Source organism: Bacillus rossius, chromosome 10, assembly GCF_032445375.1.
Source record: "Bacillus rossius redtenbacheri isolate Brsri chromosome 10, Brsri_v3, whole genome shotgun sequence".
Taxonomy (NCBI): domain Eukaryota; kingdom Metazoa; phylum Arthropoda; class Insecta; order Phasmatodea; family Bacillidae; genus Bacillus; species Bacillus rossius.
Genome location: NC_086337.1, coordinates 21,037,929 through 21,064,069, shown reverse-complemented (window position 1 = coordinate 21,064,069; position 26,141 = coordinate 21,037,929). Strand labels below are relative to the sequence as shown.

The 26,141-nt window shown below is 37.4% G+C and overlaps 1 protein-coding gene across 3 annotated transcripts in view; it reads left to right on the top strand.

Moving 5' to 3' along the window:
• Nucleotides 1–1,342: 1,342 nt before the first annotated feature.
• Nucleotides 1,343–26,141, top strand: part of LOC134535818 (proteasome activator complex subunit 4B-like) — a 119,504-nt gene continuing 94,705 nt past the window's right edge. Inside the window, exons 1-9 of one of the 3 annotated variants that reach the window (XM_063375110.1) lie at nucleotides 1,343–1,720; nucleotides 6,135–6,275; nucleotides 6,375–6,491; nucleotides 8,792–8,836; nucleotides 8,957–9,173; nucleotides 12,904–13,095; nucleotides 17,201–17,349; nucleotides 19,878–20,084; nucleotides 25,018–25,297. In XM_063375110.1, coding sequence (XP_063231180.1) covers nucleotides 1,503–1,720; nucleotides 6,135–6,275; nucleotides 6,375–6,491; nucleotides 8,792–8,836; nucleotides 8,957–9,173; nucleotides 12,904–13,095; nucleotides 17,201–17,349; nucleotides 19,878–20,084; nucleotides 25,018–25,297 — 1,566 coding nt within the window. In that variant the 5' untranslated portion in view covers nucleotides 1,343–1,502. Of the gene's footprint in view, nucleotides 1,721–6,134; nucleotides 6,288–6,374; nucleotides 6,492–8,791; nucleotides 8,837–8,956; nucleotides 9,174–12,903; nucleotides 13,096–17,200; nucleotides 17,350–19,877; nucleotides 20,085–25,017; nucleotides 25,298–26,141 lie in introns of those variants that run through there. The other 2 variants (XM_063375109.1, XM_063375111.1) reach the window with 2 other exon arrangements.

The following is a 26,141-nucleotide window of genomic DNA, read 5'->3' as shown; positions in this document are numbered from 1 at the left end:
TGAATTGGACAAAGGACTTCCTGAGGGATAGGAAACAGATGGTGAAGTTGGGAATGAATGGTCAGAATATGGGGACATAACATCAGGGTATTGCAGGGGAGCATTATGGGGTCCCTGCTGTTTCTAATCATGATGAACTATTTTGGGGAGGAATTGGGTAGCTAATTGAGACTGTTAACTGATGACTGCATTATCTATGAAACTGGGGGGGATGCGGCACCCCTGCAGAAAGACGTGAAGAAGTTGGAAGTTTGGTCAAGAGAAAATGGAATGGGGATAAATATCAACAAAACAAATGTGATAAGATTCATAAGGGGAAGAGTGGTTTCTAAGCAAATATATAGTTGGAAGGGACAAGAGATTTACGAGGTAGGGGAATACAAGTACCTGGGTGTAACCCTACAGAGTGACCTAGGTTGGGGTAAGCAGGCACAGTAAAGAAGGGGAAGAGAGGGCTAGGGCTGAAAACTAGGATAAAGAAGGGGACAGGATGGAGAGTAAAGGAGAAGGTTTATTCAATGTTGGTGAGGACAATGCTTGAATATGCAGTGGCAATTTGGGACCCATACCTAGGGATGGAATTAAAGAACTGGAAAGGTTGCGATGTAGAGCAGCTAGATGGGTGATGAGTATGTGGTGGAGGAGGGAAGGGGCGAAGTGTAAAACACATAGGCTATCAGTGATGAGGAAGGAACTAGGGTGGAACACACTACACAGAAGGAGGAAAATATAGAGATTGGTGAAGTTTTTTTGAGAGACAATTAGCGAGGGGGGACTGGGGGATGCTGGGAAACATGTTGAACAAAGGAGTGAATAGAGGGAGGTGGGATCATGGGTGGAAGATTCAAAGAGATTGGAGAAGAATGGAAAGAGGAAGGGGAGTATTCCTGGTGAGGACAGGGATGAAGTGCAATAGGATTGATGGAAAAATATTGGATGTGAGAAGGGTAAAGAACTAGAGGAAGAGGCTTCAGAAATCGGGCGAGTAGAGGGAGTGACTCCTTGCCACCTGGCGGAAGCCCAATAACACTCATTTAATCAACATAAAATATTTTTGTTACAAAAAAAAATTACTGGCCCATAATCGCATAGAAGAGTAGTATTTTTATTACCATTTCTTGCTACAACCACATCAGTAGTCAGTATTTTGTAACTCTTGTTGGGAGACATATTTCTATAATAAAAATAGATGGTAAAAGTTTTGACTTTTGAGAATTGGGAAAAAAAAAAGATTGTTCATGTGAAAAAATTTGTCAGAACGTTGAATAATGCGTGCATACTACGATGCTAGTTTTATCTTTGAGTGCTGATTATTTTGGAAAACAGCCTAAACAACACGCAAAAAGCAAGAGCCCCAACATGGCCCCTGTAGGATGACTTTTAATTCAAGTAGTTTCTTAGTCACGTAATCATACGAAGAGTAATGCACTATATGTCATTACTGTGCTAGTATCAGACCGCCAGCGTGAAGTGTGCTTAAATTGTTCGGGAAAACTTTCGAAATGGATGAAGAACTTAGTGACATAAAACGTCAACGTATTGAAAAGTTGGGCTTCAAACCCCAAAATGAAACAGTGTTCAATAAACTGCTACCTTATGCTGATTATCTGGATGATTTATCAGCTAAGATGTTTGCAGATATGAAGGAAAATCTTGTCAGAGCTGTCATGATGAGTGAAGTTCGACCTGGTTGTGTGATTTGGAGTGCAAGACTTACCGAGTAAGAAATACTAGTATATGGGACTCTGATTTTACATTATAGACGGTTTGGTTTCTTAGTAAGGTTTTTTTTAAATCGTAATATATTCAACAAAAAATGGATTATTCCATTGTCCGATACCATAATACTTTATGACGTTACCAAGGTGGCGTCGCATATGTCATTACCACCCCAACTTTCTTTCAGGTTAAGCGCGGGAGTATGGGGATTTTGGGTGGGGAACAACATAAACACATAAATAACTTATTTAATTTTTTCCCACTTAGACTTTTTTGGTATCGCAAACTAGTCCAAAATTTTCCCTGCAGTAGTTTATTTTGTGATATTGTGTTATGCAAAATAGATCGGGTGGGACCATATTCTTCATGATACAGAGAAAATAATATTTTGAAAGTCTCGCTTTAAAAAAATTCAATACAGGTATCGCGAAATATAATAGACCGGGTGGGACTGTTTTTCACTTCACGATACCGAAGTTGTATTATTTCGAAATGTATCACTTTCAGAAATTTAAATATTGGTATCGTAAAATCGAATAAACTGAGTGGAACTGTACCTATTGTACTTGACAATATCGAGAAAATATTTTGAAACAATTCACTTTCAGAAAATTAAATACTGGTATCACAAAATATAATAGAACGTGTAGGACTCTTTCTAAGTCAAATACCAATCAAAATAATATAAAAAAATTTCTTTATGTTAATTATTTCAATCCATTATCGCAAAATAGACTAGACCGGATGGGCCAATTTTCTAATTAATAAATTCACAAATTTATAATCACGAAAATTCTTATTTTATACAAATGAAAAACTGCTATTGTAAATCAAATTAGACCTTGTATTCTCCTTTTTGATATCCTCTCTATAATTTACTAAAATTAAATACATGAAAAATTTTTACTAGCACTTACGCTCACCAAACCTTTCACTTTGTGATTATCACTTCAACGATTTCACTACAAACTTACAGGAAAATGAGTCATTTTTACATTACCTATTAACTTTTATGATTGACCTAACCAAAGCAAATGAAACACACACAACACACCTCTTACGTTACACATCAAACGAAATTCACATAAAATTTCAAATCACAAACATTTAAAAGCCATAAAAGAAACCACCTACCTTTCTCAACATTATGGCACTAATCATTTGCTGTCACTATTTCTCTTGTAGATGATAAATTTACACCAATTTGCCATTCTTCCTCTTATTTTATTTGTTATCGCGAAAAACTAACTGTCACTTCCCTGGTCACTACTACAATCGCATCTACACATTCTCTACATACTATATTTTCCTTCATTCCACCATTCTATTTATTATCATTGGCCAACATCCGTGACGCCATTCTTTTCCTCTACATTTTTTTTTCCACACGTAATCAGCTTCTGCATTGGCAGGTATCGCAAAATATAATTGAGTCAAAAATGGTTCTATTAGAGAAAAAATTGCTAGGGGAAGGTAAAGTTAAATAAGGGGTTGCCAAAGGACGTGTTCTGGGACCATTACTCTGTAAAATCATGAGAAGGCTTAACGAGGGACATGAACCTTGTTTGAGATGACTGTGATGTATGAGGTTGTAGATGTGGGAGGCTTGCAGTTGGATTTGGACAGTTTAAAGAAATGGAATGAAGATAAATGTTCACAAGACCAGGGTAGTGGATACAAAAAAAAAGGTGAATAAGAGGTTCTGCCACTGTGAGGGTGGAAGAGGAATGATCTGAAGAAAGGGGAGTGTCACGAGATCCCTTCTATTCACTATAATGATGAACACTATATTAGATGGAAAGGGAGGAAGGATAAGAAAGTTTGCAGACAATTGCGTGGTGTATGAAGTGGGGGAAGGTGGACACATGCACGGGGGGGGGGGGGGGGGAGGATTCTTATCACGCTAGAACTATGGACAGAGGAGAATGAGTTGTCGCAGAATGATGGAAAGACGAAGGTGATTAAATTAATAGGAAGAGGAAAGTAGCGAGGACAGGACAGGAGATAGAGGAGGCAGAAGAGTATAAGTACCTGGGGTGACCCTGCAGAATAACCTAGGATGGCAAGCGGGTTCAGCAGGTGGTGGCAGGGAGCTGTGGTTGCTAGGCAGGACCCTAAGGGGGGAGCAGGGAGGAGAGTATGTTGGTCATGCCAATGATTGAGTACGCGGCAGTGATCTGGGATCCCTACGTAATGGAGAAGGTGCAGCATAGTTTAGCGAGTTGGGTGGTGGGTATGTGGAGGAGGGAAGGGCAAGACGGTAAAATGCATAGACCGTCCGAGATGATCCAGGGTTTGGAGTGGGAAGGTTGGTCAGGATGTTTAAGGTGAGGTGATACAGGGAGAAGGATGCTGGGGACAGCTGGGAACTAGGGTACACAGAGGTGGTTACATAGGAAAGAGAGATCACAGGTTGAAGCTCTGGAGGGAATGGATGCAACCAGAAAGGGGGAGATATGCCTTCCTAGTGTGGACAGGGAGTGGGATGGTCTAGAAGAAGGAATGCTGGGAGTTAGATTATCAGGATGTAGGGATAAAATGGGACATGTGATACATAACTTTTACCAGGAAAAAAAAAAGATAGTTATAAAGTTATAAATACCTTGGGATAGTTCTCCAAGAATCCAGTGTGGAAAGTGGTGAAGAAGAGCAGGCAGACTCCAGGTATGCTGCGAAGGATTCCAAGGAGAGGAAGAAGTGTGCTAATGGAGAAGGCTTACCCCACCGAGGTGTGCCTCATGCTACATGACAGTGCTGGAGAGGGAACTGGAGGGTGTGCAAATGAGAACAGCTAAGTGGGAGAAGGGCAAGTGGAGGAGAATAGGAAATATTGTTAAGGGGGGATTATAAGTTGGACAGATATAATTAGAGAAGTGGAATGCGAGAGTTTGAAAGATTGAATGCAGGCAGAGAGGTTGGTGGTGATGTATCAGACGGGAGGGGAAGCTAGGGAATGGATAAGGGGAGGGAAACCTAGAAGCAGGTCAGAGAAGGAGAACAGAGGGGCAAGAACTCCCTGGTTATCAGAACAATTGAGGAATGTAATAGTTTGGATGAGGAGTGCATATTGGCAAGGGATTCAGGAAAGTTAAAGAAAAGTAGGGATGTCTGCTTGCCACTGGGCTTGTGCCCAACTGCAGTGCCACTCACTCAATAAACTACTTTTGAGACATGCATGAGACAGCATATGTTTCTAATTTTTGTGCAGTTAGACAGGAATGACTTTGTGTCTGGCACAGTGAGCTGACAGCTTTGCTGCTGTCGACCGTTATTCTGACGGCAATTGGTGTAATGATACGTACTGCTTCCCAAGCAGCTAACTTCTTACGTCCTGCTGACAAGCTTGCTAGTACAATTCATTAGCATTCAGCGACAAGAGTCATCTCTTTATAATGTGTCGTTATTAGTTTCGGTAATCAGATACATAAAATGATTGATTAAAAAATCAATCAAAATCTTATAATTTTAATAGGTGTGTGAAAAGCTGTCAAACTGCATAAACATTTGTAATATGATAATTTTTTTCTCTTTGCAAGCGTTATTGATAACATTATCCACAAAATATTGGAAAAATATCTTAAGTATATCCTCTCAGTTCAAGGATATTGAATTACATTTATATATGTAAAAAAAATATGCCTTTCATGCATTTGGGATTTAATTTTTGGAATTTCGAATAGACTCAAATAAAACTTGTGTGTAGATGAGTGGCGTATGCTAGACTTTTAAAAAAATTTGAAAGGTTTTAGTTATTTTACCATAACACAATATATTTTATATGTGACTGCTGATATTACTCTCATATAACTTTACTATCTTAGACTTGAGAGCAATGATTAAACAAGAATATTAACAGTATCACACTGATCAGAAAAAACTTTTGTGTGTTGTAATAGGTCAAAGTACTGTAGTTCTTTGAGTGGAAAAGCAACATATTTATTCAAACAAGAAAAACAAAACAAAACCGATATCATGAAATTTGACTATTTAACTACTGACAAAAAAAAAATTAAAAATTTGTTGAACCTTATAAACACGCGAGATTTTTCTAACAGAGTTATTAAATTAATTCCCTAGTCATCATTAAAGAAAATAGAAATAAATACTTCGAAATTTTGAGCATAAAAAATTTAAGATAGTACATTTTAATGGGTTAAAAATAGTTAAAAATTATTATTACATAAATTACAGAATGTTGAAAATCATTGGAACATGCTTTTGAAAATTATTCTTGCATGTGTAACATTATGGCAGAAATAGTATGATAACGTAGATAATACAACAGAAAATAAATTTTTTTACATGTACATAAAAAAAGTTATTTGTATTGTCAAAAACTATGAAGTAATAATTTTAACGTTAGTAATGTTAATTAATCACTCGAGTTGATGATATTTTTGTCTTTTTTTGTTCAGCTATATAAATCTTTTTGGACTGAAGTTTTCTAAAGAGGACCACGTGGCTTTAGTCCAGCTTATATTTGAGCTCATTACGATTCCTAAACTGGAGCCAGGGTATGTGGGAAAACTGGCTCAAGCCTTAATCAAACTTCTGAAGTAAGTATGCAGGTGAGTGGCTGTTGGAAATATGGTTAGGAGTTACTTGTCAGGTTTGAAATAATATTATTGTATTTTTTTTTTTAATTCTGTGCACAGAAAGAAGGAACTCCTGTCTCCCAATGACCTCACGTTACCTTGGAGACCATTATACAACTTATGTGAACGTATCATGTCAACAAGTGCCACAGCCATAGGAATATACCGATATTACTCGTAAGTAAAAAATAATCGTCTGAATTGAACTGTACCGGTTCTGTACTTAATACTTTTAATCCTTAAATGTATATTTAATGACATACGGTTTTGATGTGGTAACTACAGATGAATGGTGAAGCATCCATGGGATCATTGCTTTCCTGTTTATTTCCATGAGTTGTTGATTTGTAAGAAACTGAAATAGTGGAAGCTGTCCTTAGTACATTGTTCACTGATTCATACCCACAAATTCTTTAAGCAAACTTGAAAGCGTGGATTTCTCAATGACAGATATTTATTTCCTTAACTTTTTAGGCCAGTTAGAATAAATACTACATGTTTTTAAGCATTGGGCAGCCAGATCTATCCTGCCTCCTAGGACAAACTGCGGAAAGAATTTTCTTGTGTCTCCCTGCTCTACTTTCATCCATTATTGTCATATTTTGCACTTCATTAATCTTCTTTACATGTAGTTGTTCATAATCATTCATTTCTGTCCATTAGTTTGGCTAGCACAGACTCGAGGCAGGGGAATGTGCTTTAATGGTTAATAAATTATGCTACCATGAAAAATTATGTGCCATTCACAGAGAAGGCTATTAATAAGTACTATCTTTCAAAACAAAATAATTTTTACACTTCCTTCCACATGCCTTTTCTTGACCTTAAAAATGAGAACTTAGCATAAATATTGTAATTTTTGGGACCACATCTTGTGTAGGGAACCCACTAACAATTTAAGAGGATTGGAAAGGTTGCATTGTGCATGAACATTGAGAATATAAAAACAATATAATTGGAACGACTTGACAGAATAATTGTTCCCGTCCTGATTCTGTTGTTTTTATATTCTCGTCATTCATGCAAAATGCGACCTTTCCTATACTCGTAAGTAAGGTTTTATTTCCCTAGTAGTACTTGTGTGTGTCATTGTACATAAAAAAAGTTTACTTGTTACTACCAACCCTTAAGTATTTTAGCCAACCAAATTTGCAGAAATAGTGTTGTTTTGGGTCCTATTAGGTAATATTTGTTTAGACAGTAAAACTTTAGATTTTAAACTTCCCGAAGAGCTATGGTGGAATTTTATAGAAGCAGTCTCAGGTTAAAAGTAATAGGTTAAAAACACCCTGTAATGATCAAGTTTTGTTTGAAAATTTTATTGTCTGTACCTATCTCGGATAATTTTCATTGATAATGTAAATTTTTTTTTGTACTTTGGAAGGATGACATTTTTTCAGTACATAATTTGATTGAAATAAAAAATAACAACGCAGAAGGTGTTTGCTGAATTAAAATGGAATGACCCCGAACTGAACCGCTCGCACTCAGATGTCTTCTGATATATTCCAGTTACTGAAATTGGCAGCGAAGTGTCATTACTGCACGGCAGCATTTTTTGTTTGCTCTGAGTTTATTGTGGACAGTTTTCATTTCAGTACAGTGTGTCCTGTTTTCTAAGGGACATTTCACATTTCCACATTTGGTATCCCCGTTAAAACTATATTCACATTTGATAATCCGGCAAAATCGCTAATCTGGTATGAGTATAGTCTCGAATGCATTGGATTTCTTAATGTGAACTTTAATGAACATTTTGTACTATTGTTTTTTTTTTTTCATAAATGGTAAGGGCGCTTCAGGAATAGCTCAATGCCATAACTAATACAAGTTGCGTGTGTTGTGTTTAACATTAGAAAATAAAGCTGAACTCATAATGATCAGTCTTATCCGTCCGTCACCTGTCCATCCGTCATTCATGTGACCTGCTGCCAATCATATGACCTGTCCATCCATCAATCAAAACCTTGCAAGCTTAAACTTCGACAGACGGATGTAATACCTCCAAAATGTTAGTAAGATACCAATTGCCGACAACCTTTACTATCTTAAAAGATTTTTAAATTTGTTTATTTGTTTGGCTGTGTCCTTTAAATGTTTTTAACTTATGTTTTAACACATTTCTGAGTTCAAGTTTGGTACAAAAATTGCTCAGGGCATAGAAGTGTAAGAAATCCGAAAATATATTAACAAATATCAGAAGGGAAAAAAAGTGTTCAGTTATTTATAAGTTCTTAACTTAAATGATCGTCAACCTATACAACATAAATTTTCGCCACTAGGTATTGAGTCTCTCCAGCGTAATGCGGATGGCAGTTGGCGGTTGTAACTTGCTGCTGACGGTGACCACCATGTTGCCTGCCAGGTGTGGAGATCAGAACCTGCGATCACAAGAGAGAAAATGTAATTGTAGTGGCTTGCGTATTACGTTTCCACTAGACCATGTGTTGGGTGATACATTTTTATTTTTATTTCAGGTCCTTGGACAGCACCCTGGAATCATTAGTACGCACCGTAAAGCCGTAAGTAATATTTGAAAAATAAATTATCTCTTTCCTCGTTTATTAGCCTCTTGTACGCGCAAGTGCAAAAGGATTGCTGTTGAAATGGTGTGAATACCTATCTTTTTTTTTTTTCCCCAGGTACTTCCCACTGTCGGCGACGAAGGAGATGTTTGACGAGTGGCGGCCCATGTTGTGTCCGTTCGAGGTGACTGCCATCGGCTCCGCGGTCGAGACCATGGAGTGGTTCCTGCCGGTGACGCTGTCCCCTGAAGACAGTCACCTGGGTTACAAGCTGTGGTTCTCGGAGCTCATGGCGTTGTGGGAGGCTTGTCACAACTGTGCGGCTTGGGAAGAGGCGAGTATCGCTGCAGTAGGCGTGTCACTTGTGGGAGATTCGTGATATTTGTTACCTCATATAACAGATAGTCTGCATATTTAAAATTAATTCAAATCTACGCAGTAAAGGCGTAAGTGGTATGTCGTAAACAGACGGAACCTTTGAGCGTTCATGTGTAAGCAGATTATTTGTGCTGTCCACGATCCACATTTATCTAGATTTTGGTTTTTGCACATTTTTATGGTGTTTGCGGGTCCGGAAAGTCATGAAAAAGTATTTAAATCCAAGAATTGTTCACCAAAGTCCTGAAATAAACGGTAATGATGCTAAAAGTCTCAAAACTTTTAATTTTCAATAGCAGTTTGTTAACTTGCCCTCTTTTTTTTGTCACTTTACTTCAGTTTTTTGTCACACATTAATTATAAATAATTGTCGGTTATCCACTTTAATACTGTCAAGTATTACATATTTTCTACATTTTTACATTAATGATAAATAGAATTTAAAAATTTATAGATAAACATTATTTATTTATTTTTTTCCACAAATGCTGAACGTTATATGCGGAAAGCATCTATTAACGCACACGTTAGGAATTGGAAAAATTAACAATAGTGACATATGGAAGTGATCAAGGGAATAATTGTGTGAATTTAGTGAGCAGGATAACTTATTATGCGGAAACATCTTGAGCGAGTTTTACTGTATTGTACATTATTCTTGCCCATTTTCTTACCTTCAGTTAAATTTGGTTGTATGTATGATTTATTAATTATTACTATTAAAACCAAAGTATCCTTATTTTACTGCCTTTGGTTGAATTTCTGAAATTGGTAGATTCACACTACAAAATTAATTATTCAAGTTATTCATAATCATTTTCTTTCATCCAGCTTTATTTGTCACGGACATATAATTTTGTTATAAAACAAAACCTATCCCTTTAATCTCCTTAAATTTTAAATTCAGGAAAAATGTAAATGTACAATTCACAATGTTATGCTTGTTGTTCGTTCCTAATTTCTTACCCTTAGATCTAGTGGATCCAGAAGCTTAGGGGTAGAATCTCGTAAAACGGTAAAATAATAATGTGTGATTTATTATTTTTTATTATTGTTGACTGATGTTGATGTACCACCAAAAGTATCGAAAGGACACATCCCCAAAACACTCCGGATGGCCAATTCAAAATTCAAAATGCCCAATAATTTAAATTTAAATTCTCTCTTGAAACACCAAGATGCAATGGTTAAACCACCCAAAACAGCAGCAAAATCAAAAATCTTAAACAGCAGTGATAAAGTTGAACAAAATAAAGTCAGAGATTAAGGGAATTTGCACTAACAAAATATTAAAGTTATTTTCAACGTGATTTATATCCCCCTGGAAGCTGTTACAAAGCAATGTAAAATTCTTAACATGCTTCAGTATTACTTGTGCCGCACACCTGAATACATGACATATGAAAGCTTAAAACTACTGTAATTTACTGGGGAAATATGTCCTGTATATAACTGGGGAAATATGTGTAACCAAATTATTTGAAGGTATTCCTAATCAAGGAAAGAAAGATTTATCACAGACTTATATTTATAAATGAATACCCATACCCGTAACAAATACATTAAAATTAAGCCTTAATACGTTTTATATATATGTGTGTGTGTATATATGTATATATTAGGCGTCTGCGAGCAGAAGATTTTCACTTCGAGTCGAGCTCGAGCGAGTTTGCTAAAATACTCGCGAGTATCGAGTCGAGTTCGAGTTTTTTTTTTTTAAGTTTATTGCACATAAATTTACTGTGATGGAGTAATAAAATGTGAGAACTTTTGAGAAAAATATGGAAATAAAAAAAGAAACCATTATCATTGTTAGCCTACTAAATTAAAAAATTCGATATTCCTAAAGTATTTGGAATTTCTTATCTCCGCCGGTTGATTTGAAAAGAGGAAGTGAAAGAGCATAGAATAAAAGTATTTTCAGATTTTTAGCATTTTTTTTTCGCATATACCGTTACTCTACATATTTACCAAATTGTTTAACCTCAAAATTAGTGTCAAATATCTGTAACTTGTCATTAAGTTTAATCAATTTAAAGTAATAAAAATAGAAGCATTTTACTTAATTCAATTTACACTTGCAAAAAAAACTTACGCACAATAAACCTACATGGAAATTAAAGTCTTTTTCAATGTCCTGTAGTCTGAAATATTACTCATGTCATCAAATGTAGAGCTGTACTGAAGAAGCCGATTTTGCCAATATTTAGTTGAATCGGCATTTCTGCCAACTTCCAATACTCTTGTTAATTATCGACCGATATTACTGAAAAACGAAAGAGACTGCCATAACCTAAAAATCCACGAGTACCCTTTTCACTTTTCGTAGTAGTACTACATTCTTTCAGATCACATTATTTCTTAGCAACATGTGCCAACCGTACATATCAAGATTTAACATCCTTTTTTTTTCAATAATGTTCTTTAATTTTAATATGTCCTAAATAAATACATTACCATCACGGTAAATACACATCTCGGTTATTACGGCAACTATAGTGCAAATGTGGTAACTATCATGCTTCTGCAGTAGTTATGGTATCTACAAAGAATCTTTAGTTCTTTTTATGGTAATTATCTTAAGATAACTATTGGAATTGTACTGTAGTTATGGTACATCATCCATATTTCTTCGTAAGTTGTTGTTCATTTGTATTTTCTTCATATTTATATTTACGTGCGCCATTACTGGCAGGAATTTTCATAAAAATGTTAAACGGGACTTTATATCACACATTTAATGGTGTAAATGATGAGACCCCGGACAATTTAAATGCTTTTTACAGTAAAATGCGGGAAATGTTTCCGCATAAGGCGGGAAATACTTCCGCATAAAGGAGGAAAGTGATACATTAATGCTATGCGGAAAATTATAGAAGTAAAAAAAATTAATCACGGAAATTCGTAAATCCCGGGTACGTAAAAATGATGTGTTCATGTATACGGTCGATCATGTTACATTATAAAGTAAAGGATAATAGTGTTGTAAGACTTTTATTCCGATATAATGAGAGTTTTTTTTCTATAGGTACAGTGCAAGAAAAGCTCGCTCGAATTTCGAGTTGTTGAAAAGCCACGAGCTCGAGTTCGAGTATTACTAAAAAACTCGACTCGAAACTCGAATTTCGAGTACTCGCAGGTGTCTAGTATATATATGTTTATACACACACACACACATATATAAGAATGATATGCACAGCCATTCACATGCACACGCGCTCACGCACGCTGCACAGTTTATTAGAATTCAACATGCATCTTTTAATACCATTTAAAAGTTCATAAAATATAACTGGGGGTGACCTTCAACAGACGACAGTACACTATTGAAAGGGGTGTCTAAAAATGTTTTAAAATGCGGGCAAGTGTAAAATAAGGGAATTTAAAGACAGCACACAGAATTCTGTGAAAGGAATTAGTCAAAACAATATCGTAGACTCCATCTTTGGTCAAAACAGCAATAGACAGAGGAACCCAATGATGTAGTAAACATATAATCTGGACAACAGTCGACAATACAGCAATGCACATGCGAACCCAGCGATGAAATTAAACTGGTATTCTGACTATACAGAATGACAACAGTACGAATGAACACAGTTAATGAAGTTGCAATGTTTTCCAGTGTTCTCTATTGTTATTTATGTATTTTATTATCAAGGGTGTTTGGGCATGCCGGTCAACAGAACATGATGTGGATAATGGCGCGGCTGGCAGAGAAGAACATCGGCTACATAGACTGGGAGCCGCACATGCCCCTGATGTTCACCAGGTTCCTGCGCAGCTTGTCTCTGCCTGTTTACTACAAGAAAACATTCACCTTGCGCAAGAGCAAGCTCGACACGTCTGCCATCGCTCTGTGGATCGTATCCACGCTGGTGAGTCGTCTCTTCTCTGACCAGAGCTTGTGTGTGGATGCGGTCGATGCGCATCGAGCACGCTGTTTCGACCCTTGCATGTGTTGAGAGTCAGGGTGAACCAGTGGTGTCGACTCACGCGTTGTCTCTTGTGACCGTCATGCATCGACACACAGCCGACCTCGCTCTGCAGACTAGCTCACTGTGTTTCGTAACCACTCGCCAGCATTGACACTTTTTACAAATGCTGTTTGAAATGAGTCTTATCGTTTTGTTCAATTCTGGTGATGATGTCATTTATCCAACTTGCTATGATAGTACCTGTGTATCAAGGATGACAACTGGTGTTGCACATTGATTTTTAGTTGGTAACTGTAAATTGATTTTTAGTAATAAAATTTTGGCTTTTATTTTCCCTTGGGCTCTTCAATTCCAGCAGGTGATTATTATTTACCATGCTTTTCCCGTCAGTGAATTCCAGCAAATAATAAACTTTCTAATTCCTGATAATAGGTTTTTTTAAATTAAAAAATGCAATTATGTTAAAATTATATAAAAGTTATTGTAGATATGTGTTTCTGAATGTTTTTACATGTTTTATACTTTGTATTTACAACTTAGAAACAAATGTATTACTACTGTATTTGTTTTTAACTTTTTTATAGCCATGTTCTTGTTTTTACAATGCATGATACAGTTTTAGTTTGAAAGCGATACAGTGAAGATTAACTGAACTGCACCAGATATTATTTAACAAGTATAACCTATGCCGGTGCAAGGCAGTCTCCAGTTAGACAGGGCTGTTAAGTATGATTACAAACAAAGCTTGTTTCAAGAAATGCTTATATGGCAACTGATTCCAGTGTTAAATATTTCAGCTAGCCTAGTTGAAGATAATCATTGGTTAAAGCTAACTGTGCAATGTGCATAGGGAAACAGAAAAATGTTGCTAATTGAGATGATGTATTTAATCAGAATCTAGCCGGAAAACATTATTTGTAAAACCAGGTCTTAGTACAATACTCTGTTAGGGAAAGATTAGTATTGCCAATTTAAAAATATTAGATTAGTTCTATTAATGGCTTATGGAAGTTGTCTAATAAAATGATTAATTAATATTTCTCTTTAAGTATCGTTATCGTGTTATCATGTTAATGATAGCAGGGTTATTAGGAGTTATTCTTGAAAGCAAGATATGAAAAGCATTTCTGCCACTCTGTAAAGAAAATTGTAATAATAGAATTGATTTGTAGTACATGTACAGGTTGTCTGCAGGTCATGAAAGTCACTGCAAATAAACAAAACTAACTGACTTGTCATGATAGTCCCAAAAATGTGTCTCCAAATAAACAATTATTTTGAAGTCTCACTTGGATGTATTCTCATTCATTAAATATTAGTAAATAAAAAATATTAGTACGTAGTTGGAAGACTGTCCACTTAAATCACGTGGAAATTATCTCTGAAAAGGTTTGTACTAGCCTTCAAACCGTATATCTATTTCATATTACATTGGTTTTAATATAAATATAAAAATATCCCTATGATAAAAACATGCAAGAAAATGTTTTTAAGAATCTGGAAAAAATCAATACTAATTGGTTCACTAGATATTTAATACTGAATAAAGCCACTTTCTTTACCTGTTGTGACAGAGCTATGTGGCATGATGGTTAAATGTTGGACTCTCGTTCCAGTGGTTTTTTGAAATCACTCCAGGCAAATGCTGGAGTTGTTTCTTAACATTAGTCATGACCTTGTATTTTATAAGACAAACTCAAATTACATAAAAATACCCGCTTTCTACTGTAGGGACCATGAAAGTAGCGAGCTGCATCCCATAGTTCTGACAACAAACATTGCTCTGCACGGATCAGCAGAACAAAGCGGTGGCAGGGGAACTCACACTGAACTCAGCACGGCCCGGTTGTGTATTAGGCATTTTAAAAATATACAGTGCAGTAATGAGAGTGCAACATCTAATTGTGTATCTGTGAAAACATAAAAAGAGGAATAATGGCATGTTGTTACGTTGAACACATGTAAATAGACACTAATAATTATGACATGAAGTGATTGTAAAGAAAATTTGACTTAAGTTTGGAAACTCACCACAGTGAAGGCAGCGTTCGTTGGATCAACAGCTCACGTAAACCAAGAGTGGGAAAATTGTACCTCTCAGTCATACGAAACAAGGCGATGGGGAAACATTAAAATATTACCACATTTCGATAAGTTAAAGAATAAATACCAGCTATTACGAAGGCCGAGCCAAACACGATGTAGCACTTTCAGTATCACTAATTTCATCACTGTTGTCCGTTACACTGTTACTAGGTGATGAAAGGAATTGGTTATCTTCACTGTCATAATGTAAATTTATTAAGAACTGATCCATTGCCATATCTATTATGCAATCCCTCTTCCAGTATTTATCTTCTAATTTTTCAACATGACTGCTGTTGCCTACCCAGTCATCCTTTGTTACGGAGTTAATAGCATCCAGTGTGTGCGTCTGAAGTGCTTGTGTGGAATACTCTCCCATGGTATCACATTCCTGAATGCACCTCTTTATCTTGCCCACGCTAATTCAATAGCGTTGAACTCCCATATGTATGGTGGGAGTCGAATGACATGATGGCCTGAATTTTTTAAAAGTTGATCAACCCAAAATATTTTCTCCTTTGGTTTGTGTTTTTCTACTAGTTCCATCAACATACATTTCAGCTTTTGTCTATCATACACTACATTTCTGCATTTTAGTCATTTATTCATTTCGTTTTTTTTACTGTATTTTGAAGGAGGCTTATCGTCTTGTTAGGAGTAATATGGTGCATTGTCCATTACTACAGCAGAAGATGGCAGCAAGTTTGGCAGAACATGTTCGGACAGCCATTTTTCAAAATTATTAGCATTCATTTCCCCGTGATAATCTCCGACTGTTGCACCTGTACATCAATAATCCCCCTGGGAGAAATACACATCTTGAACCAATATGAACCAATATTAGCCTCTTGGTTGCATTTCCTTTAGTTAGTCCTGTTACCACATTTTTGCATTGGCAGCATTTATGGAATGTGAGCTTAGTATCCACCCATGACTCATGAAGCTAAAACATTTCCTTACCTTCAGACCACACTGTCTAATTTGTGTAAGGTTCTTGGAGTGCCATGCCACTAAATCAGCTCTTTAAATTAAACGCTGCCTGTCTTTGCACCTTTTCCAGACAAAGCCCACACTTTGCAGTAATTTCTTGAGCGACGAAATGCTCCACTGCCAACCTATATTTTCCTTTAATACGGGAATAAGTTTGCGTACTGTGGGGACAACTTTTTCAACCACATAGAATTCCTGGATTGTGTGTCTTATGACACGTTTATCAAAGTTGTCATTCTCAATGTTGCGTTTTTTTCGTGTCCTGCATATAAAAAAATTACTCTAGCAATCTTAATAATAAAAAAATAAATGTATGCACTTCTGTTATATTTTGTACACCTAACATAACCCATGATAAGTACACTTTTTTTTTAACATCACTAATGCACATACACATGTATTAAATGCATGGCTTACCTCTTTTTCCCTGGTGTTGTATGCAGTTCATTTGTCATCACAATTTGTTTCTTCAGAATACGCATCATTGATGCTTTGCTTACATCTGTATAATTTGCAGCACGTTCTGTTGCTTTGTGAATAGGAATCGAAAGGCATTTTTTACGAGCTTCTTGATCACAGATTGATATTACTTTACTAATTATTTCTCTCTCTCTTTGCTGTGAATCACTTTATTAATTTTCCTACACTTTACATTCGGCTCCATTCTCGTCGCACACTACCTGCCAATATACTTTGTACGGTTAGTAACACACGAAGGAAGACGGAATCCTTCCACTGCATTACATTCCCCTCCCCTTCAACCCCTACTTTCCCTGATGTCCTTCATCTTCTCTTTCTCCTTCACCCTCTCTTTCCCCCTCACCCCCGCACTGACAGCTCGCAAGATTCCTGGCCCCTACAGTATATCTTGCTTGCAGTACCTTTGTTGTTCATAATTAAAACAAAAAAATTTAGTTTGATAACTTGTGTGATTTAACTGAACAACAATGTTTTCTTTCGTGATCCTCAGGGTGGAGGTAGCAGTGCACAAAAGTACCTGGACAAATTTCTGAAGGATTTGGATTCCTACTTCCATCCGGCAAATTTTGGGCCTTGGCACGCAAAACTCAAGGAACTTCTACGAAAACTTCCAGTGAGCTTTGTGGGAAGGTTGCATAGGTATATATGAGTACCATCACGTGTACAATTTTTCCATACCTTAGAGTGTTCTGTATCAAAACAAAAAAAAATTAACTAGAATTTTTTCTTTGTATGTATTTTTTTCTTTTGATTTTTACTGAAGTCATTCTTGATGGTGATACACCGGTGCACTATAAACTTCCTCCTTTAGAATTGTATTATATGAGTTGCAAGTTTAAGTAGCTCATACTCAACGTCAAACACAATCAAATTGATAGAAATAATACATTATTTTGGACATATGCCATTTATATTTGTACTGTATGTCATAGAGAAAATGCAAAGCGGATAAAAAATATTAATATGCAAACACAAAAAAAGAGCCAAAATTAGCAGATGATAATGTTAAGACAGCACAGAGAATTCCACTTAAGGAATTATCATCACCGCACAGACTAACCCAGTAGGCTGACAACGATTAGACAGTTGCAACAAAAATAGTAAGTACAGACAAAAAAGACCTTGGAAAACACAGCTACAACCAGACGAACCTAACGATGAGACTAAACAGTTAATTTCGATAACAACAATAATACAGCTTTCCAAGGCAAAGCAGTTGCAATGTTTTGGGAACTAAGATCTGTTCCTGTCATCAGGACATTAGAAAACTGTGCAAGTTTTAGGTAGATTTCAAAGAAATGCTACCTGTTGTAGCCGTAACCATGGTGTGACTTTCTGAAAATATTTATGTAGTTTTTCGTTCCATGGTTTATAGACCCTAAAATCATCAACTCAAAAGTTTTTTTTCATTTTCTCATCATTACTATTAGTTTAGGGATATTTCTGTAAATTTTAACACTGCGCCTCTCTTGCGTTTGTAGTCTGTCACAAATATTTTTCAGAGGTATTTACTGATTGTTATATAATTGATGTAAAAATTTGCGCAAGTGATAACAATTACAAACACTTAGCAATTGTCCACAATTTTGTGGACACAATAACTGTCACAATTTTTCACAAATCACTTCCAAACTCAAACACAAAATCTAGTATTGCAAAATCTCAGTCGAGTTCGTTAATGGGAAATATCTGAACCAAGGGGTAGAAATAGGGAAGGTTTTTTGAAAAACAGAAAAATCAACTCATAGGAGTCTCTTCTTAATTGCAAACAGTTTTATTAATTGCTTCTGATTTATCCCCAGTCCATTTTTTCAGTTGCTTTGTGATATAACCGCTTCCTCCATGACCTAATCAGTGTGATCAGTTTTATTTCATCCCATGCTTGGGATACCTACATCACATATAACATGTCCACCTTTTTTCAAGGATTCCGTAACACTTTCATTGAGTCAGTAACTTACGAAAATAAGTACGTTTCAGTGATTCAAGCACACCTTGGTCCAAATTTTGACAAAGGGATGTTACATTTGGGGGTGAAAACACATTTTATGTCATCATTTTTCATTTCACCTTCAAATGGGTGTTGAGGGTGCATTGTCTAGTAGGAGCACTGCTTTCCTTAGCAAATTATTATTTCGCTAAATGTTTTTCAACTTTGGCACAAACTGCTTGTTTGTTGTTTCCATCCCCCCCCCCCCCCCCCCCCCCATCTGGCACACTATCTCGAACACAAATTTCGCTAACCAAAATTGAAAAATTAGTTTGGAAATATGTCCGGATATGGGAGGGTCCAGATAACACTAGTCCAGTTGTTACAGGTTGTACTGTATATTCATCTTTCTTTGTCCATTCATTCTTCAGTTTTTCTTTACGACATACAGTGCATATGTCCAAATAGTGATATAGCGTATTTACCCTAAAATTACACGACTCTGAATACAATGCGACTTTAAACCTTTTTATTATTAGTTTATGAAAAAGACTTTACGGATTCGAAATCACAATTCAAGTACGTATATAGCACTTGAAAATTATTGAAATTAGTAAATGTATTCTATATTTACTAAACCTTTACTGGTGCCATTTTTGTCAGTCAGTAGAGTGATTTACATGGTCTCTTTTGGAACACTTGGTTGCATTTAGAATAGATGACTGTAGTTCTAAAAGCGGGCTGTTCAGAAAGCAGTGACTGCCCTGCCTTTACCAGCAGCCAGTGACAAGCTCCATTTGCACTGCTCCTTCTTCCTGCATCTCTCATGTGCAGAGGCTCAGGAAGCCCCGGACTAAAGTGGCATGAGTGATGCAGTTCATAGGCAGCGTGTAGTTTTCCAACTAAGCTAGATGCATGTTTGCGATTATGAGACCCCCACTTTTAGTTTGCACAGTTTTGCTAAGAATTGTCACCTTATATTTAGGTTAATACGGTAAATAAAATCTTAACTCATTGAATCATCCAAAGAACAAATTGATAGACCTAATGTGATGTACATTCAATTCGAAGGCTTCATTTTATAGCTTGTTTATGTTGTAGATGTGTCCTTCTGTAACTGTAACTAAGTGGCATGACTGTTACATGTTTCTTTATATTAAAGTTTAAGGACTGTTGAAGTAGTTAGTACAATATAAAAAAAAGTGTGAGCATAACGTTATGTGAACGCGTGTTGCAGCGAGCGCATCAAGAAGCTGAGGTGGCAGACCCCTGTCCCGGACAGCCACAAACTGACGGAGGACGACATCACGCGCTTCGTGGAGTCGATGGCTCCCGTCGCCATGCGCGCCATGTTCTCCCGCCTGGGCAGCACCGACGTCTCGGAGGCCCTGCTCAACCTGGCGATGCTGCGGCCCGGCCTCATCGTGCCGCAAGTGGTCGACCGGTGAGCGTCGTGGCCTGTTCTGTTTTCAGTTTATTCCACCAGGAATGACGTGTGTCGATGTTTAAAACTCATCAGCCTAAAACTTAAAACAATTTTTAATTGATGGGGAAGGGGGTGGTGGAGCAACATGTCTCATAAAGATACGAAAGAATTTTATCATTCGAGCACTCTACACTCAAACGAGATGATTTCAAATACTTTAGCACAATTTAGTATCACGGGGTACAGTTTGCATCCTCAAGACGTTCCTGGTATATAGGAGGTGAAACTCTTTAATTAATGTTACATGTATTAGTATTTTAATTGGTTGTTAATTTATTTTATGGTTTTATGTCTCATTGATGATGTCACTATAGATGGGTGCGCACCATACAATTCAGAGAAATTAGAGAATGAAATCGCCATGGTTTATGGTAGGTGTGTCGAACTGACAGCTCATGGGCCACTTGCAACCCTCTGAGGGTTGTTCAGTGCCTATTGAAATTTATGTAAAACACTTATTCCATGTTTATTCTATTATCAAATACATGGAATTTTACAGTGTGCATGGGAATACAGGTGGAAAAAAAACTCTTTCTGTCCAAACTACATTCATTTCTTAATTTAAATATTTTTGCATTACAATCAGTCATTACCAGCAACAAATTGAAATATAATTATTTAAATCTGTGCTAACTGATTTTGACTAGCTGCATATCATGTTGGCCTGCATGATGTATACTAAAAAAAATGCTCCTTGGTGCAAATAAGTTTTTGCACTCCTTGTTTATATGAGGGAAAATGGTTTCAAAATGGCAATGGTGCTCAGTGTTTGTATTCTCTAGAGAACGGGACAGGATATGTGACAATACAATAGTTACAGAACAATACACTAGTTAAAGGGGATCAGCCCTCGCCATCTTGCAATTTCAAATAAGTTGATACCGCTTGGAATAAAGCTTAGCTTTGGCTGCTTGTTGAAGCCAACACTTGTGAACTGGTGTGATTATTCATGACAGTTGTAGTCACCCTCGTGAAATAATATTTATTTCCTCACGGCTCTTACAGACTAGAGCCTGTTAGTAAACATGTGGTTGCAACAAGGTTGAGAAGATCTGGAAGCTATTTATGCATTCACGTACCAAAAATTGGGATAAATAGTTCAGACTGAGAATTATAACAAAAAGATGGAAAAATCCAAGATGACAGGGCCTGAATCTCCTTACAAATAGAAATTATTAACATACTTCACGAGGTATAGAATAAAAATTGCGGAATTCATTAAACATAGGTGAATACCGTATTCACTCTCATAATGTCCGCCCTCGCATAATGTCCGCACCCTTTATTGATATATCCTTAAAAGAAAAAATTTAAAATTCGCATAATGTCCGCACCAGTCGTCTACGGCGGGCAACACAACTTTGGCCATCCCTAAAGGACGCAGTACGAATGGAAAGTTGACGGCTCTGTAAACAAGGCCGTGACCTTGACCTCTCCTTTCTCTCCTGTCCTGAAAGGGTGGGGAAATTCGTTGAACTGAACAAAGCACGGTAACGGTAAACACAGCTGACCAACACGCACGCAAGTTCAAGGCATGAGTTTCGCGTCGAGTTTTGTAGTGTAGAGTACAGAATGGGTAAATATAAATCCTTCACTGCGCGGTTTAAATTAAGAGTTGTTCGTTATGCTGAAGAGCATGGGAACAGGGCTGCTGAAAGGGAGTTTGAAGTGCACGAAAAAAGTGTTCGTCAGTGGCGGAAAATAAAAGAACAGTTGCAGTCAACAAATGCAACACGGCGTGGATCAGTCTTGTTTTCTGTTGAGGTAAGACACGCAGCGCAGCGTAAAAGAAACGTCAACTTTAATTAGTGTGTACCCTGTTTTACGTGTCTGGACAGAACAGAACCCCTCTTTGTTTACATTTGGTTGGAATCCCTCCCTCGGCCATTCTCACGCTCTAAATGTTTCCTTCCCCTTCCTCCTTCTCTACGTCACGAAGGCCATCAGATTATCGGGAGAGGGGGGGGGGGAGTACAGAGCGCAGCAGATGTGGAACTGGTGAGTCACTGCGCTGTTGCCAGCTCGCTGGTTCCCTACGCGCCGCACGTAAGGATATGGTACGGCTAAAATATTGCAGCTGTGCCGTTAATAGCCGTTTTAATCCATCACATATTAATCACATTAATAAGGCACACGTAACCACACTTATTTCAGTGTAGCGCGTATTTTTTTTAATGTTCCGGCGGGTGCGAGACAGTTACCGGTGGCAATTACAGCAAAGTAAACATGGTCTAAGCCGGGTTGTTTGCAAGCGATCCCGCAGCAATATTCTTTTAAAATACCTAGCTAGTGAAATCCAAATTGATTTTAGATACGTTTTGTGCCTTTTTAGTAATAATTAAGACACAAAATTTTGTATTTTTTATTTTTCCTCGCATAATGTCCGCACCCCATTTTTTTTTTTGGCCAAAAATGTGGTCAAATTACTGCGGACATTACGCGAGTGATTACGGTATTTGTGTGTTGCGGATCTGGCACGCCAACTGATGACTCCACAAAGTTGTCCACATGACCTTCATATTTGTTTAACTGTGAACACAAAGAATTATGCCATGAGCAATATGGATTAAAAGAACTAGCACACCCACACAAATGAAAAATTCGTAAAACATAAACTGTGGGACCAAAAATTCCAACTTAACATTTACTCAAATATATACGTTACCAAAAATTATATCGTACCATGGACAGTTAAAGTATTAATTCCAATTAGGAAATAACATGCAGTTAAAATCTAAGGGACAGACTCTCTGTACAACTGTACTTTAGATGCAGCTTAGAAACATTCACACGATAACTCTTATTTAAATTGTTGAGCACTGTCTATTCTTTAGCTTGGATGCTACTGTAAACACCGCCGGAACTGCGGTAACTGTTGCAGTTTATAACTGCCTTGTTTTGGGGTCACTCTTCAGTTCTTGCCGTCCTTGTTAGGGACATATTGCTACACCAGTGGGTGAAGAACTTTGTGTCCTCGCTCGCTGCAACTCTGGGAAACTGCGAACTCGTTGACCTTCATGTCCCGTCAGCGTCAGCAGTATCGTATTTACCCGTGTATGGGTCATTAATTGTATGCTGATTTTTAGTGTAAAAAAATGTACTGTGTCTCATGTTAATTTTGGGTTAAAAAAATAATATTGTACTGTGTGGTTGAATATGTGCATAAATAACTACCCAATGCTGGTTTTTAATAAACATATATTTCCACAAGTAAGTATAAACTGTTTAATCAAAATATCTCAGCACTCACTTGAAGCTATGTGAAGAGCATAGTTATATGTGTGCTGTGTCACCCGACCGGTCGTGGCACTGGTAAGTGACGTGTCTGCAGCACTGCAAGTATTCACTTGGTAACTCAGGACTTGAACCCAAGACCCTGGTATAGGTGACATCATGTCAATGCCATGGCTATGGTTCCTGGTGACAGGGCTTACCTCAATGGTGATATCGTCTTTCAGTCTGCAGTCACGGGGGCCGTAATGAAGAGCTTTGCTCTCTCGTAGTGGCTGTGTCGTCTCTTTGTGCGTCGAAACCCCTCTATCCTGTCTCTGTAAAAACTGGGGTTTATACACTGTCATGGTGCAACAATCATTATTAACCATAATATTCTTTACTCCGCTTGAGGAAGCTGTGCAGCAAGTATAATCCACAGGCGAAACTTCTGTGGCTGTGTAACAGTCAAATGAATGAGAACCTTGTATTACCTCACTCAAGCTCCCTGGGTTGCTAAGCCGCACTCACAGTTCAAAAGCAAAGCTGATTGCTTCAAATGAGGGTGTGACGTAACTCTTCTATGTTGTGGAGCAAAAGGTAACGGTGAAGAAATACCCGTTACAGTGTGACAGAATATCAGAGTATCCTAATGTGGCTGAGACAGCAACTCAAAGAATTTTATGCAGCTGGTATTGGGGCATTGATAAAACAATGGGATGGGTGCATAAATATGGGTGGAGAATATGTTTTATCTAGAGACATACGAGACTGTAAAATCCATATAAAACGAAACAATTAATAACGATTCACTCGCAAACAACTCGATTGGCAGCAAGCGTGCACGATAGCACAACTTACCGCCATGATGGTTCTGTTGCTTTGTTGCCGGAAGCTGCAGGGCTACCTGCCTTGGCAGGCAGCCAACTTGAAAAACTTGGCGCTGCTAGCAAGCAGTGCGGGAAGTTCAAAATTCAAATGTTTCAAACACTATACACTAAATTACACACAATATTTACAAGTCCAAACAGAATATACTAAAAAATAAGAATAGTTTGAAGTGATCATTACTATAATAATTAATTTTTTTAATTATCTTCGTGATTTACTTAAGGGGCCCACCTAGTCAGTGATGTATCTGTGTTAGTGAGGCCGGATGATAAGTGCGATTCTTGGTGATGCTTCTAGCGTAGTGTCGCCTTATAAGTTCAAGACTGTAAACTGGCGCAAAGTCCTCTCGTCGCGTAAGAAATGTATGGAATTTGTGCTGCAAACATAATGTTAGAGGCGGAGAAATAAATATAAAAGTTTAAAAACAAGTCGCTTAAGTACTTTGAAGAATCTGTAATCTGTATAGGGTGTTTCATGTTTAAAAATTACTCTGAAAACATGCATTTTAGTTATTTTCACTCGCTTAAGAGTACAGTTTGAAAACAAAATACAGAAACAGAACTTACTTGTGTACCTAATTACATTCTTAAATTCTGTTCTTAAACATTCTTAAACAGACACCACTCTGATGTCTTGAGCATTTTCGAAACTTGTGGTTTCTTCTTATATGGGTAGTCGGGGACGTTAATGACTTTACCTCATAGTGAGAAACTATCCAATGATGTGCCTGGAGTGATGGGTGGGAAGTGGAAGTGAGAGGTTGGCCGGACCTGGAGTGCGGTGCCCGCAGGATGTACACGAACCTGGGAAGCATGACGGAGCCGCACAAGCTGACGTCGGCCATGCAGTGCGTGGTCGCGGTGGCCCGGCCCATGGTCTGCGGGCAGCGCCTGGGCCACAAGGAGGGCCCCACGCACGTGGTGCCCCTGCTCCTGGCCACGCTGCCCGGGATAGACCCCAACGACTGCAGGAAGTGTCTTGTCACCCTGCACTTCGTGGCCACGTTCGCCTCCATGGTGCCTTTCGTGGACTCTTCCATGGCCCCGCGACACTGGCAGGACCTCACGGAGGTGAGCTCCTGGTGGCCGCCCTTCGTAGTTACCATTCGTAGTCAGCATGATGCACAATATCCGAGGTGGTTTTATGTCACATACTCATTTGTTGAATACTGTATAAGTTACATATAAATAGATAATAATAATAATATTTATTTTATGATTATTCTTTACAAAGTTTGTTCTTATGAAGATGTAAGTACGTATTGATAAAAAAATCCTTTTCTCTCTTGTTCCCATGATATATGCAATTTTGTTTTGTGATAAAATTGATATGACACGAAACTGATAATTATATTAGTAAACCCACAGTTCACGTCTATAGCAATTGCAAAGTATAATTTTCATATTGAAATTTGGATTTGATTGTACGTTTATGTCAAGCGGCGGGCTGCTGCCCAAGCCTTGGCAAATTAATTATGGCCCATAGTTCAGGGTTCCTTAAGACAGTGGAATGTGGAAAACGGGAAAAAAAATTATGGAATTGGAAAGGTGTCTTAAAAACCTGGAAAACACAGGGAAATTGGCAGATTGAATTGTATTAGTAACTTGTAATAACAGTGTTGTTCCCTTGTGTCTGTGTGAAAACAAGTCTGTATTTTAATTATTAATTCATGCCTAGTTGAAAAACCATTTGTTTTCACCATTCATTAAATATAACAGAATCAATCAACGAATCAAATGTGTACCGATTGAATGATTCAAAGTTCAACTATATGTTGACAGTCATTCACCGATTCACATGGTCACAATATCATTTTTAAGTATAAAGCAAATATTATTTAGTCAATTTGACATGTTTTGTGTGTTTGACAAGTGTTTAGACAAGTATTTGTATGCAGTTATCTTGCAAGATTGA